The sequence below is a fragment of the Leishmania mexicana genome, chromosome 24, assembly GCF_000234665.1.
Source record: "Leishmania mexicana MHOM/GT/2001/U1103 complete genome, chromosome 24".
Lineage (NCBI taxonomy): Eukaryota > Euglenozoa > Kinetoplastea > Trypanosomatida > Trypanosomatidae > Leishmania > Leishmania mexicana.
In genome coordinates, this window is record NC_018328.1 from 1 (window position 1) to 14,773 (window position 14,773).

At 54.1% G+C, this 14,773-nt stretch overlaps 7 protein-coding genes across 7 annotated transcripts; all 7 read left to right on the plus strand.

Annotated features, from left to right (window-relative positions):
- Positions 1 to 3,051: 3,051 nt before the first annotated feature.
- LMXM_24_0010 (pyruvate dehydrogenase (lipoamide) kinase,putative) lies at positions 3,052 to 4,407 on the plus strand (the record flags this gene model as incomplete). The annotated part of the gene is made up of 1 exon (XM_003875764.1): positions 3,052 to 4,407. The coding sequence occupies one exon, from the start codon at positions 3,052 to 3,054 to the stop codon at positions 4,405 to 4,407; it is 1,356 nt and encodes a 451-aa protein (XP_003875813.1).
- A 677-nt stretch (positions 4,408 to 5,084) lies between these two features.
- LMXM_24_0020 (putative clathrin coat assembly protein) lies at positions 5,085 to 6,536 on the plus strand (the record flags this gene model as incomplete). The annotated part of the gene is made up of 1 exon (XM_003875765.1): positions 5,085 to 6,536. The coding sequence occupies one exon, from the start codon at positions 5,085 to 5,087 to the stop codon at positions 6,534 to 6,536; it is 1,452 nt and encodes a 483-aa protein (XP_003875814.1).
- Positions 6,537 to 7,001: 465 nt separating this feature from the next.
- Positions 7,002 to 7,502, plus strand: LMXM_24_0030 (conserved hypothetical protein; the record flags this gene model as incomplete). The annotated part of the gene is made up of 1 exon (XM_003875766.1): positions 7,002 to 7,502. One exon carries the CDS (start codon positions 7,002 to 7,004, stop codon positions 7,500 to 7,502), a length of 501 nt encoding a protein of 166 aa, XP_003875815.1.
- A 417-nt stretch (positions 7,503 to 7,919) lies between these two features.
- Positions 7,920 to 8,420, plus strand: LMXM_24_0040 (putative 60S ribosomal protein L17; the record flags this gene model as incomplete). Its single annotated transcript, XM_003875767.1, has 1 exon — positions 7,920 to 8,420. One exon carries the CDS (start codon positions 7,920 to 7,922, stop codon positions 8,418 to 8,420), a length of 501 nt encoding a protein of 166 aa, XP_003875816.1.
- Positions 8,421 to 8,885: 465 nt separating this feature from the next.
- On the plus strand, positions 8,886 to 10,286 carry LMXM_24_0050 (conserved hypothetical protein; the record flags this gene model as incomplete). The annotated part of the gene is made up of 1 exon (XM_003875768.1): positions 8,886 to 10,286. The coding sequence occupies one exon, from the start codon at positions 8,886 to 8,888 to the stop codon at positions 10,284 to 10,286; it is 1,401 nt and encodes a 466-aa protein (XP_003875817.1).
- Positions 10,287 to 10,898: 612 nt separating this feature from the next.
- On the plus strand, positions 10,899 to 12,128 carry LMXM_24_0060 (conserved hypothetical protein; the record flags this gene model as incomplete). The annotated part of the gene is made up of 1 exon (XM_003875769.1): positions 10,899 to 12,128. One exon carries the CDS (start codon positions 10,899 to 10,901, stop codon positions 12,126 to 12,128), a length of 1,230 nt encoding a protein of 409 aa, XP_003875818.1.
- Positions 12,129 to 13,020: 892 nt separating this feature from the next.
- LMXM_24_0070 (conserved hypothetical protein) lies at positions 13,021 to 14,340 on the plus strand (the record flags this gene model as incomplete). The annotated part of the gene is made up of 1 exon (XM_003875770.1): positions 13,021 to 14,340. One exon carries the CDS (start codon positions 13,021 to 13,023, stop codon positions 14,338 to 14,340), a length of 1,320 nt encoding a protein of 439 aa, XP_003875819.1.
- Between the last annotated feature and the right edge of the window lie 433 nt (positions 14,341 to 14,773).

The window sequence follows — 14,773 nt, forward strand, 5'->3', positions numbered from 1 at the left end:
TAACCCGTACCCTCCCCCGTACCATAACACACGCACACAACAACCTTTAATAGACCACACACACCAAGTCACAACAACACGACAACCACAGCCACAGCCATAACCACAACCATCACCATCACAGTCCCAACCGCACGCGTCCGCAGATAGGGCAGCAGGAACGCACACACCTAAGAATGCAGAGAAACGCAGCAGCAGGCCAAGGACACACATCATGCAGCGCAGCCAGCGCAGTCGTGCAGCGCACGTTGTTTTTAAAGCCCCACCACGTCACAAGGACAAGGCGCGCAAGCACAGACAACGGAACAGCAACCAGAAAGACGGGACGACAACGATAGAGGGAAAGGGAAATGTGCGGTTGCACGCGTGGGCGTGGTTATGGCTGGTTGATGGGCGAAACAAATATGCAGGAGAAGGGGATGAACGCCGTTTCCAGCGGCGGGTTGCATAGACTTTTTGCTATGCGGGCGTATTTCTCCTTGGGTCGCGGTTGGGGGTTTTCGGATTGTGGTGTTTTGCCGCTCTGCGGCATGTTGGGCCCTCAGTAAGACGGCGTGGTGCTGAAAACGGCGAGGGGTTGGCGGAACATATAGGCGACGATGGGGGAATGGTGGCGCCACCAAACGCCGAGCAGGAGCGCGGGCGGAAAGCGACATGCCAGCCGGTGTGGCTGTGCCGCCGATGTTGCGGCACAAAGCGTGTGTACGTTGCTGGCGGGGGCTTGGGCTTAAGCGATTAGCGAGAGCGAATTTTCAGCGCGTACACCTGGTAGGGGAAAACCGTGAAACGAAAAAGGCTGTGGGGAACAAAAACGGGGCATCAGGATAAACTTTCCATGCAAATAACTTTGGGAAATGAAAACCCGAGAGAGCGAGGCCAAAGAATATGCGCATTATGCATTCTAATGCATATTTCCTACTCTTCCTAGCTGGCGAACTTCCTAGCTGCGCGCAGACGAATGCCAAGCTGTTATCGGCCGCCTCGCAACCACGATGACACTACGCACGAATACGAGGATGTGCGTATCATTATTTTTTCCCCGCCATTCAAGGATCCCCGCCCCTCATAGTTGGTGGCCATCCACGAAACGACCCGTCCGTAAGAGTATGTTTTTTTGAACGCATATAGCGGAATGCGAGGAAGACGCTCAGGATGCGGAGAAACTTTCGACTGCGTGCAATCTCCTCTGCCACCGTCGCACACCGCGGGAAGCCTCTTCTGATGAATTCCAAAGGTGATGTGGTTCTTACACAAAAGATCTCAATGCATGGCAACGTGCGCGGCAGAGGCCCGAGGAGCCTAACCCTACGGTCCGCGCTTCACCCTGCACCAGCATCTATGGCGTCCCAACGTCGTTTTTACCGGCTGCACGAGCCTCGCCACTTTCAGAAAACGAGCCAGCCCCCCAACCAGACAAGGACGCGTCTGTAACCACAGTCGCCGTCGGAGCCCCCCCCCCTTCCCTGACACGAACTACGGCGCCTCGTCCTTTCGGCGATTCACCAAATCGGTGGTCTACCTCAGACACTCCTGAGAGACCCACTCTTTTGAGAGAACCACGCAATGTGGCTCGGGTTGTGTCAACACGAATGGCGCTGAGCACCTCATTTGGGTTCACAATTGCACGTCGTGGCGCGCGAGTGCATCACATCGGAAGCTCCATCGGGTTGATTCTCGTGTTGCCCCCGCGAAGAACAGCGGTGCCGCTTGCGGAAAGTCATTCTTGTGCGCCTAAGCGAACAATCGCTTCACCGCGGCATTGTCCGTTTGAGCCATTGCGCGCCGAATAGCCAGGGCACGTTATAGCGTTGCTGACGAACAACATGAGCAAATGTAGCGCCGTCTCGGCTCCCTCAGGTGGCGCTACAAAGTCCCCGCCCCCAGGCAATTTCTTGCGCAAAAAGCAGCTCCGCTGTCTTGCCCGACAATTTCCTGTATGTGCACCCCCACGCCTTGAGGTCCTGGAGAGCAAACACACTGTCCGCATCAGTGGCTTCCTCGCTCTTTGTAAGGCTCTGTTGGTCAGAAGAATGCGCCATCAACCCGCTCTCACATCTCTGGGGAGTTAGCGGTACCTTCTTAGCTTCGTGGTGCATGTTGAGAATAACGGACGTGTGAGTGACAAGGGTCTCCACCACGCTCTTCGACTCGTTCTTCATGCTCATCATCTTGAGAGCGGTGGCAACAAAGAAACTGTGTTTCGACTCGGTCTTTGTGCAAGGTCCCTCAACAGACGTCGAAGCACGCCACCAAACTCATCAGGGGCTGGGCTTTGCTGCTTCGCCACCCTCATCCACGGCTGCCGCAGCTTCTCGGGTAGTCTCCAGGAACCCTTCCAAATGTCCTGTATGCTGAATCAGGGTATTCATGTCTTCCTCCACGGTTGAGACTCGAGTGGCTAGCTGTCCATCCTGCGGACAGATCTGGTCCTCTTTTTGCTTTTCCATTGTCTCTATTTCTTCATCAAAACAATACTTAATTTGACGTCATTCACTTTCGATGGCAACGCGACTTGCTTCTCTACCAATGGAACTATGAAGTATACCTATTGTGTTTGGAGACAGGACCTTGGGAAGGTTGGGACGATGCCGTTTGTTCATGTGCAAAAGTATGCGATAGGAGGGAGTGGTGCCCTCAAAGTATGAAATGCACAGAGGTACAGTGCAGGGAAAAAAGAATGGTTTACGGAATGATCAGATTGTTGTGGTGGAAGGTATTTCTACTCATTCGTCTCTCATTCGTGTCACGAGCATTGGCAGAAAAGGATGTGCAACTAGCCCACATGCATGTGAAAGTCAAGTGCCTTTCGTCTAGTGGCCCCTGGGAATAGGCCGCGCTGAAATGTATTTTGTGCAAAAGTCTCACTTTACCATCGGCAGCGGGGAACTCATACGAAGTGGCTACTGCTGTCCATGAAAGGATGCTTTCTGTCGTCCTTGTTGGTGCCGCTGTACCAAGTCTCGACTCTCTTTTGCTTCTCCTTGGCCTTTTCGTTTTTTTTTACACATTTTATGTAGCTGCATCATTCACGTCGCGAGAGCAAATCGAGAGATGCTTCGTAGAGGCTTTTGCCGCAGTATCCCGCTCTTGGGACCCACCTTCACAGAGCTTGTGGAGCGCCTGGACTCTTTTGAGAAGGAGTTCATTGAGTGGAAGGCGTTTCGCAAAGCGGTGGAATCAACGTCGCCGAAGGTGACGGAGGCGGCGAAGGAAATTATTGCGGAGAGCATGGAGGAGGTGAAGACGAGCAAGGTGAACTTGGAAAACCCGCTGACGCCTGAAGAGTTCACAGAGTTGAACCAGTTCTACGCCAAGCAGAAGGTGAAGGATATATTCTTCGAGAACTTGCTCTATATCAACACACCGAATGATTTGATGCAGCATTCGGAGATCGTTTTTCGCCAGTACCTTGTGCGGATTGCCCGTCGCGTACGTCACTTGAGCCATGCACCGTACGGCCTATCACAAATGCCGGGAATCCAAATGTTGAAGAAGTGGTACCAGTGGAGTTTTCACGACGTTCGTAGCACTCCAGTTCCAACGACCCGAGATGGATGCTTCCGGTGCGACCGCATGGTGCGACGTGTTTTCCTCCGCCACTATAACGTGAGCTCTCTCATCACCGATGGTATGGTCGAGTTTGCCAGCCGCGAGGGATGGACGCATGTAGACGAAGAGGTGATGCGCACGTATGATGAGCTGCAGGCCTTTTTCGAGGCATTTTGCCTGGGTCGCGTCCGTCTTCGCTTTTTGGTAGGCAATTACATGTATCTTTCCACCAAAATCCTCGGTGTCTCGAGGGAGGAGTACGCCGTGAACGATCCGGACGGGCTCACAGTGCCCATCTTTTTCGACCATAATGCAGATGACTTTGTTGGGCAGATCTGCAAGAAATGCTCTCTCTTGGTCCTCACAAAGTGCGCGATCAAGGAAGCACAGGCTAATTATGATGCGGAGATCGAGCTAAAACTGGCTGGGGATCCTAATTTGGTCTTCGTCGGGGTACCGTATATCACGTACGACATCATTTGCGCGATGCTGGAGGACGCTGTTTCTGCTAACGTAGATCGTCAGGAACAGACAGGCAAGGCGTGCACGAACATTGAAGTCACGCTTGCGCAGTGGCCGACAAACAAGCGCTTTGTTCTGCGTATATCGGACACGGCGGGCGGAATGACCTTACGCCAGGCTGCGAAGCAGCTGTCCTGCTGGTCTCTTTACAGAAACATTCAGGGCCATAATGAGGATACGATTTCAACGTGGACGTCCAGCCCGATTCGGCTCCCCTATGCGTACAATGCCGCGCGCGTGATTGGTGGGAACATCACGTTGGCGTCCATTGAAGGCTACGGGACAGATAGGCAGCTGTATCTCCCTTCTACCGGACTTGCTGGTGTGTCTCTATGATGCTGCTGGAGATGATGGAGGGGGCTAGGTCACCACAGCTGATATGTTGGAGAGGTGCCTCTGTCTCAGGATGATTTTTTTATGTTTTTGTTGTTTTTTCCTTTTTCGCACTTTGCTTTTCCATGTGCGTTCTCTCTCTTAGCCGACTGCTTCTGTTACTGTTTTGTTGTTTTTGTGATAGTAGGCACCGCTTTTTGTCTGTCGAGCCTGATTCTCTTTTTTTTGTGGAGGTATCATTTTTCACTCGGTGATGTGCTTCACAGCGTGTGGATTTCCCGGCTCCGCTGGAGGCGGCATGTGTCCCTCATTATATACGAACTTCTAGTGTCTGCATTTACCTTGAAAAGGAAAAACAAATAAGGCTAAAATTATCTGACTGAGGACGAAACATGTGCAGACGTTGTTTTTGAGCTCTGCTCTACAGCGACTGCTGCTACCTGTGCGGTAGTACCTCTACTTAGTGGGGCCTCTCTCTACTCTTCGCTGGTTTCATCCACTGAGCATGCTGTGTTGTAAATGTCTAAGTGAGCGCTTCTTCTTGACTCGCCCCCTGCCTTTCTTGCTTGATTTGCAGTATGATATGCTGGCACGACTTCGTACTGTGCAGTTAACCCACGCGCAACAAGATAGCGCTTGCTCTCTTTTCTCTCTTCTCGGTGACTAAAAGGAACAGAAAGATGAACAGTACAGATACAAAGCAGAGTGCCGGCTACTTTAAGGAAAAGGCGACGATCGGTTTGAGCACCTTCAGTGGCGATGAAATCGTGAAGTCTATTCTGAAGACTACCAGCCACCTGCTGAAAGCACCCAAGGAAAAGTACATGCAGAAGCTGGTGGCGGCCTCGTATGGGCAGTATGGGTCTGGATTGAGAGAGGGACTTCCAATCAATGAGTTCATTGCCCGAGAACTGGAGAAACGATCTCACACTCACAACTGGATTGTAGTGCTGAAGACGATGGTGTCGTTTCACCGGCTGCTGTGTGATGCCTCGGACAGCATGGTGGAAACGATCTGCTGCTACAGGAATGTGTTTAATCCCTCACACATCAAGAACCTGGCGGACACTGCCGATGGGGCTGGACAGGCCTATTTTATTACGCAGTACATGAAGTATCTAGAGGAGCGCTGTATTATGCAGAGTGCTCTGGGGAAGGGTCGGCGCATTGAGATTCATGAGTTTGAGGAGTACCTGGAGACACTGAATGCAAACTCGCTCCAGCCGGTGTTTGAAATTCTGCTTCGACTCTTCGAGGCGGTGCCAGCAGTCGAGTACCACGAAGCTGTGGTGAACAACTTTTGCACCATGGAGGCGTATCAACTGCTTGTGCGGGACGGAAAGCAACTCTTTCAGCACTTGGCGAAGCGTGTCATCTTTGTGCTCGATGGATTTGAGGAGTTTTTGCTGTCTGAGAAGCGGCGCTGGCTCGACCTGTACCGCAGATATGCCAGTGCTTTTGCTTCCGTCAAGCAGTACTTTGATTCCATTTTGTGTTCCTCGCGCGTTTTTCTGGAGCCGGTGCCACAGTTAAAGCCGCTACCGGAGTCCCTGCTGACTCGTTTGGAGGGCGACATACGCGCCAGTGAAATGGCAAAGGAGGGACCGTGCACGCTGGAGAGCCTCGGTATCCGCAGAAGCGAAGATTCGCGCGTTGATACGAAGGATGAGAAGATTAAACCGCCGCGCCCGCCGGAGCCAGTTGCGCTAAAGCACCCGGAGACAGTCCCAGCGCGCACACCAGCTGCACCCGCCTTTTCATTGGACGACCTTTTTGTGGCAAGCCAGGAGCCGGTGAAGTCAGTAGAACCTACTGCATCTCCTGTCTCTTGGACACCGTCACCACCGGCGACCACATCATTCCATCATGGCTCCGAGCAGTTTCAGTGGGAAACTGGCGTGCCTCAGAACTGGGGATTTGGCGGTCCTATCCCGCTCCAAGCGAACGCGCTGCCGCCAGCGCCACCGCCGCCGCATGTCTTTTCAGGTGGTGTACCACCGCCTGCTGGAGAGGGCGCGCCGTATCCTCTGGTGCAATCGCCGTCGAAGCAACCGCCGCCGCCGGTGCGGTTCAAGAAGCCGGCGGACCCGTTTAAGGACTTGTACGATAGGTGCCACTTGGAATCCAACTAGACACTGATTTTCCAAGGAGAGCGTTATTTTTGGACTGTATTCTGTGAACGACGTCCGTCGCCGCAGATGTGCCGTGCTTGGTGTTTGACGTGGTTCTGAGGAAATTCGAGAAAGAGGATGCCAAGGGTTTCCTCTATTACGGTCCTCATTCTGTCATCGTTTTCGACTCTCTTTCGGGGCTATTTCGTCTTATCTTGCTGTACTCTTGCGCAAAGTTACTGTTATGAAGGATAAAATGAAGCGAGGCAAAAGGTAGGATCGAGTGCCTTGCTAGTAAACGGGACTGCACATAGCGAATGCGACGTACCCTCTCTCTGACGCCGTTGCGCACGGTGTTGCTTCTGGAAGCTTACGATGACTGTTTGCGTCCTTATCATTCTCCCTTTCCCTTACACTCGATCTTTGGATCTGTTGCGAATGGATTTGCCTTGCCCTCTTTATGACGTCTCACGCGTCGGTTAGGAAATGCGAGTGTTTTGTCTTCGGTCTCTGGCAGCTTTGCCTGCTGGCTTAGCGGCTCGGTTCTACGGCGGGCAGGGTGGAGCACGACCTCCTGTAGGTGGGCGATATGCGCGGGGCGGCGGTCCTCCGTATCCGGACAGACGGAACGCGCCCACGGAGCCACAGATTGTTGCCCGCCTCATCACATGTTTCCCGCGTATCAAGACATTTGTTCCGATCAGTCGATGGGCTGCTACGCTTCCAGATGACCTGCGAGAGGCACTGGTGCCGTACGGAGGTCTTGGTGCCTTTGCCAGCGCGCAGAGCAACTTTTTCATGATTCGAAAGGAGAATGGCGTGCCCGTGGCGTCGCTGTCAGCGATGGGGGCAGAGCTGGCAATGGAGCACGAACGAAAGGAAAAACAAGAGCAGAAGCGAGCGGAGAAGTTCAGTCAGAGGAAAGACAACTTTTCGCCGCGGGGCCGTAGCTTTTCTCCGTCCCGAGGCGGCCCGCCACGGAAATAGCGGTTGCACAACTTCAGCCGCCATGGAGGTGGGTGACAACTTAGAGGCGTTTTTTGTGTCTGCGCGTGCGTTTCCTGATTTGCGTGTCGTGTGCTTCTTGTTTTGAAGATGTGAACACTAAACATGTTATGCTACCGCGAGAAAATACCTGACAGACAGACAGCTGGCTTTGTGCGGACGCAGTGATGAGGTAAGGCATCGTAGTAGGAGGTGCGCTGGGCTCGCTGTTCTGGGGTGTCTCTGCCCTCTTCTCGTGTGATGATGTCAACGGCAGTGGATATCGCGCGTTCTCAATCCATCACACCTTTGGAACTCCTCCTCACTTGCTGTCTGAATCTTGTTCTTTCGTATCTCACACACTATTCACGCAACAACAACAAAAAAAAAACGATTCGGTGGCTAGGTCGGTTCGTAATCATGACGCACTACTCCCGAAAGCCGCAGGTGTCGTCGAAGAGCGCCAAGGCGAAGGTTAGCGACCTCCGCTGCCACTACAAGAACACCTTCGAGACCGCGAATGTGATCAACGGTATGCCGCTCCGCAAGGCTCAGCAGCTGTACCGCCAGGTGCTCGCCAAGACCCGCTGCATCCCGTTCAAGCGCTACAACGGCAAGATCGGCCGCACCGCTCAGGCAAAGGAGTGGGGCCAGACCAAGGGCCGCTGGCCGCGCAAGTCCGTTGTGGCGATGATGTCGCTGCTCAAGAACGCCGAGGCCAACGCCATCGAGAAGGGTCTTGACCCCAACCAGATGGTCATCAAGCACGTCCAGGTGGACCAGGCTGCCCGCATGCGCCGCCGCACGTACCGTGCCCACGGCCGCATCACGCCATACATGTGCAGCCCCTGCCACGTGCAGCTGTTCATGTCGGAGAAGAAGGAGCGCGTCCCGGCCCCGAAGAGCGCCCCCAAGAAGTGAGTGCGGCACGCATGAATTTACAGGCCAACATTCTGTTCTGATTTTGGTTTTATGGGAGCGAAAAAAAAAGCAACGTTAAAGATGACAAGCGCAGTTGCGCTGCAGGGGTAGGTATGCTTTCTGATGGGGAGATGCACCGAGAAAGCTGAGCGTCGTCGTCTCACACGCTGAAGCGAAAGCAAGCCTGATCGTCCGCGCGCTGCTTCCGCGTTACAATGAACTCGTGAGTTAGCAGATTTGCCTTTTCGGCTGTTCTCCCCCCCCCTCTTCCCCGAGTGCTGCTCAACTTCCTCATGTCTTCTTGTTTTCTTTTTTACTTTTGCCTGTTGACACGGCATCTTTACGCTTCGCATTGCGTTTCTGGTGGCATTCACTGTTTGTCGCGAAGTATCCAAAGAGTTTAGCGGCACGTTCTGTCACAGAGCCGATTGCTGCTTTCTAAAAGTAGGCGAGGATGCGCTTAGAATGATTCGATGGGCCGCAGTTTTGCGTTGTGGTTCTCATGGCGTGCGTGAGGATCGCCAGGCCCTGGCGCGCCATCACTTGAATCTCCTCGACAAGCGCCATTGGGAGCTGACAACGCCGTCGCGGGCGCTGCCGGTGGTGGAGGTCTTGATCCGTTCCGGTGTTTTGATGGACAGACTTGAAAAAAGTAGCACCAAGCCCCTGGCGAGCTTGACTCCATCCATGACGAAAAAGGAGCGCAGCTTGGTGGAGAAATTCTCTCACATGCTTCACCAAACCTCGCCACCTACGGCATGTCACATTTCCAGGAATGTAGTGGTGGAGGACGAGGCGGTTAGTGCCGCATATTCGGCAGCATGCGCTACCGGAACGTGCACGATCGATGTGGTAGTCGACGTGGTTTTCGTGCGACACCTTCGATTTCCTTCGTCTGCGCTGATGCTGCTGGAGCTGATGGAGTCGAGATGCATGAAAGTGTGCTGGACAAGAGGGAAACCGTGCCTCTCCAAGGAGGTGCTAGACTCCATTTGCGACCTTTTTGCCGAACACGAGCAGTCACTGGACTTCAGGGCAACGTGCTGGTTGCTCTCGCTGCTGGGCGGTGATACCCAGGTCAGCGGCCCCCCAATTACACTGTCTGCCGGAAAGCGGCTCTTTCGGCTCTGTGTGCGCCGCATTCATTACCTGCTTCCCGACCTGCCACTCGAAGATCTCCTCCTCGTGTATGTGCAGCTTGCGCACATCGAGGGCTACGAGAAGCCGTTCATTGTTCTTGGCGAAATTGAGAGGCTGGTCCTCTCTACCCCGTCAGATCAATTCACCGGTGTAAGCACCAACGTGCTCTTGTGGTTTATGACGATGCCGTTCGCGGTGCGGCACGCCGATTTGAATCTGCGCCTGTGTACCGGCTGGACCGCGGCTTCGAGGATAACAGATTTTACGAAGGAGGAGTGCCTCGCTGCGTTCACAATCGTTGCCGCGCTGCATGAGGGCTGCTCTGCTGAAAGTGCAGCCGTGGCTGCGGCACTTCGGGACTGGGAAACGCTGCACGACGCCCTTTTTGCACAGGTTTTCTTTGTTGCGCATGAGATGACGGCGACCGACTGCTTTCGCATCATGGACCAGTCGGAGCTGATCAATATATCGGGATGGGGCATCACCGTGCCGCAAATGCTGCTCGAGAAGCTCAAGAAAAGAATCCTGTCGGAGTGCACGCACTATGCCATGGATGAATGTCGTGTTCCTGAGGCAGCGGAGCGGCTGCTGCGGGCTGCGCTTGGGTTGCAGGCGTTGATGCAGCGCTACACAGTGCTGCCAAGCAACGCGGCCGACGAGCACGCTGTTGCTGAGTGCATTCTTCTTCTTGAGCGCTGTATTCCGGCGCTCCCACCTCACGGTTGAGGGATGGGACTTGGGGAGGCATACAGGCGCGACATGTGCGGCACAGTGCGCCGGCTGTTTCATGCTTTGTACCATGTCGCGTCAAATGAGCAGCTGCTGTCGTGCTTGTTTTCACCTTGTGCTCCAGTTTTGTGCTACGGCAATAGAGTTCTTCAGGTGAAGTGGCCCGCTCCTTCACACCTCTTTTTCTGAGAAAATCATGAAGAGAAAGGCGTTGAGAGAAGTGTGCTGTGCGAGCAGGACGCACACGTGCACGTACACGAGTGTGCGCGTAGGCTGACGCCGGCGCCGGAGCGTGGTGCACAAAACCATAAGCCAGAAGTCTTGTGTGCGCAAAGCGACTTCTTTCGGAGATGCCGACCCTTGCTTGTTTGTAGCCATACTGTGTTGCAGCCCGTATGTTTCTCTCTCCCTCTCTCCGACAATGACAGATACTTTTGTGGCTTCTCCTCCACTGCCTTTGCCTCACTGTGCTCTCACTTTCTTGCTCTTTTCGTAGTGCGTTTCCACGCCGTCCACTTGTGTATCGCATCACCACAGATGCAATCCGCGGCTGTCTTTTCTGTGTCGTTCATTTTTTTATTTTCGTTTCACGAGCGGCGAAAAGTGGTCATGTCGTATTCTTCCCTGTTAGCTGTGTTCATTCTATTTTTCGCGTCGTTGGGTGTCGCCAATGGCGACACCTCGTTCAACTTCGAAGCTCAGGTTATCTTGGAAAATGCTACAGTAAACTCTGACTTTATGGTGACGACCGGCTTCACTGAACACATCACAGCCGCACTCCAGAATGCGGCAAGTCCGCCATCGCCCCTGAGAACGGTGGTGCACGCTGTACCGCCTCATTTGGTGATCATGCTCAGCATGTGGTACACCGGAGAGCCGGAGGCTGTACAGACGGCAATCAGCAATATCAACGGGACCTACACCAAATGGACAAGCGGTGACACTCTCGCTGTCAACGGGGCGTTGAGCCACACCTGCCTGACAAACATCGGCCAACAGCCAACGTTCATAAATTACACAAACAGCTGCAGCTACTGGGACGCGCTCCTCCCACCACGCAGCAATGAAACGTGCTGGCGGAACTTGTCCCTCACGTTCTACACTGCAGTCACCAACCAGTCCGACCCCCGCGCCAGCCTCCGGTCTGCTCTCTGCAGCTTTCTTCCCACGGACTGTGAGCTTATTACCTACGGGGATTTGACGAGCACACAAATCACTATCAACGGCTCCGCGATTATCGTCAACGTCATGCCGTTCACCGTCATGTCCAGCAACCGGGAGGCGACGCTGGTGACGCTTGTGACGTACGCCCAATACGCCTCAGTGCTGGTTGAGCACAGCATCGTATACATTTTAGCCGGCGGAGTGCAGGTGTTTTTTCGTGGTGACCCGCAGTCGTTCTCGATTAACGGCACCTTTGAGCAATGCGTGGAGAAGATGTGGTACCTCATCTTCTTTATTATCCTTGGCCCAGCATTTCTCATCGTTTCATATTGTCTGTTTCAGCGCGGACGGGCATCTGGAAAGCGGAGTATCAATAAGTCGGAGAGAGATATCCGCGCTGGTGTTCACTTGAGCGCAGCGCCGTGGGCTAACATCGGCGCCGGCTATCAGTACGGCCCTCCGCAAGGGTACGGAAGCGGCTACAATAGTGTCGGTGATTGGCAACATGGCGGCGGTCTCTACGCGTCGCCGCAAAATGTCCCACAGCGGTTTCTGGAACAGGGGTCCCAGGGTGGGCTCCAGGGTTGGGGAGACCAACAGTACGATGACAAGTACTTTGGAGGCCAAGAGTATGATGCGCAGCAATACGTTTCCCAGGAAAGCGACGAGAACTGAAAGAGCCAGTTGTATTACGGTGGAGAATAGTACGGTGGCGCAAACCGGTGTGGGCCGTGTGTACCAGTGCTGGTTCCAAGAAAACGGTATTCTGATGTTTCTGCCCTCTCCTACGCTTCCCCCAGATTGCTCATCTTATCTGCTAACTGTGTCTCCTTGTGAGCGGCAAAGACGTGTGCGCGGGCGGGTTTTCGGTTTTCTACTACGTCGACTTTGAAATCGCTATGCTGCTGGTGTCGATGTACTCGGCTGCTACAGGTCTTAGATGGCTTGCTTGCCTGCGCAGAGGCCTGACTCTCTTTCATTGCTTTGCTTTCGTGTTTTCCTGGTGTTGCTTTCTAGACGCATAAAAGTGGGACAGGATGGCAGGCACGTGGATCTGTGCTCCTGCGAGTCCCTTCGTCTTTCAACTACTACTCTACGGTTGCCTCTCTTTATTGTGCTTTACAAGTGCCAGTGGTTGATCTATTGTACTGGTCATTCACGGAGTGCGTTTTGCTCAGATTATGAACGAAAAAAAAACAAGGATAGAGCAGCCGGAATCGTATCCACGTGCGTGCGCGTTCACTGTGCACTACCACCTTTTTCACGGCCGCCGGCTTCTTGGAAAAGAAAATTTGATCGCTCGTATGGTGCAGAGGCGACGATACACCTCATGGATGGACGCTTCTTCCAGCTTCTCAGTACTTGCTTCAGAGTAGTTTGACTTCACTTCCATTCCCTTGCTCAATCTCCACTCCTTCTCGGGTGACGTGCCACTGTGGGTTGCGGGCGCTTTTTTGTCTTGCAGCTCCTCGGCAGTTATCCGTCGTGCGGAAAGAGGAAACGCGCGAGACTGTTCTCACACATCGTTCTGAACAAGAGCTTTGCGTTGGGTGTACCCTTGGACCGCATGAGGTGCACTCGTTTTTGGCTGTGTGGCGCACTGAGCCATATGCCTGAGGCAATAGGTGTGGTAAAGGACTACCAAAAGATTGAGGCGCAGAGGAAGGAACTGGCGGAGCGCGAGGCGAAGAAGGAGTACGAGAGCTACCCGCTGCGCTACCAGCTCCTGGAGTGCCGGCCAGGAATGCCTCTCGCTCTGACGAAGCTGAAGTATTTACTGGCGTGCCGCCGCACACACCCCGACGCAGGTGGGGATGCCGAGTCTTTCCTGAGGGTGAGCCTGGCATACCAGGACGTGATGAAGGACTACGGCGTGGAGACGGTCGACAATAAGATCGTCAACTTGGGGAACTTCCAGTCCGATGATCATGAGGCGCAGAACTACCTGGAGGCACGGGCCAGCATTCGCTCGTACATCCCCATCTCGACGCTCGAGGATCACATCAGACAAATCGAGGAGATCCAGAGTCGCCTGGGACACGAACTTTCGGAGAAGCTGACGTCAAATAGCGATGAGGCGATGTGGCTGCTGGAGGACATTGAGGACGTCATGGAGCAAACAGGCCTCAAAACGGTCAAGCTTCGTGTGCTTGAGGACGGCAAGGTACGAGTGAGCGATGTGCAGATGCTCACGGATGGCACTGAGAGACCACTGTTCCTTGCAGACGGAGAAGGGCCGCCGGAGGTGCGCATTCCTGCTAGCACCACCGGCGCGGAGCCAGCAGGCGTAAATAGGGCCCCAGAGTCCGCTTTTTCTGCGGACACAGCGTCAAACTCGGCAGAGGAGGGCCCTCAGTCAAGCGAGAAGACGCTGCACGAAGCAGAGGTCTCCAGATCGGAGATCGATATTTTGAATGAGAAGAACACCCTGCAGGACAGACAAGATGTGGCAGGCCTGGCCGCACGGACAGCGACAGAGGTCATGCACAACACGGAGGAAGTGAAGCAAATGAAGCTGGAGTCCTCTGTGCTATATGTGTTTCTCATTTCGCTGATGACGCTCGTTTACATCTACATTGAGGGGGCGATGCGGGCAAAACGTCAGGCGAGCTCACGCCCGGAGACTATGGAACACGTCACGAGCGACACGATGCTTCCGTGGTGGGGCAACGACGCCGAGTATGAGAGCCAGGTCAAGCGCATTTTCGTGGACGAGTGGAGAAAAGCGCGTGCGTCGTCGCGCAGGGCGCAGACGTTTCAGGATGGCGTTGCTCGCGAGTCCCTGGACGAGGCGACTAAGCGCGAGATGGATTTGAAGATCTTCACCGTCACTGCAGAAAAACTGCGCGCCATGCGTGACAATGCAGAAAAGCACCACGGCCGCTAGCACGCACGCCGCATTCTCGATTTCCTTTGCCATTTGCGGATTCTCTACCTACGCCGTGCGTGCTTCTCCCTATGAGGAGTTCTCGCAGTGGGCTACCCTCGCTGGCTCGGGGGATGTGTGTGTGTGTGCTGCGCGCTGCCCTGGTTGTGATGCGAATCGTGTCCTTGCGTGAACACGGGGCGGCGCCGAAATCTCATTACTGTAGTTTGTGTTTTCGTACTAGTCACACAACGCCTTTCGGCCATTTTTCCAGCACGGTGATGCTGCTACGTTCAGCTGTCTCTCCTTTTCTCCGTCTGTATGGAACCCCTGTCGAACCCGCAGACATCTTCTGAGGACATGTAGTGAGCGAGCGAGAATCGCTAAACAAAGAGTACGGAGACGAACACAGCAAGAAGCGCTTTTTTCCCTTTACCCTCAGTTGTATGCTCAC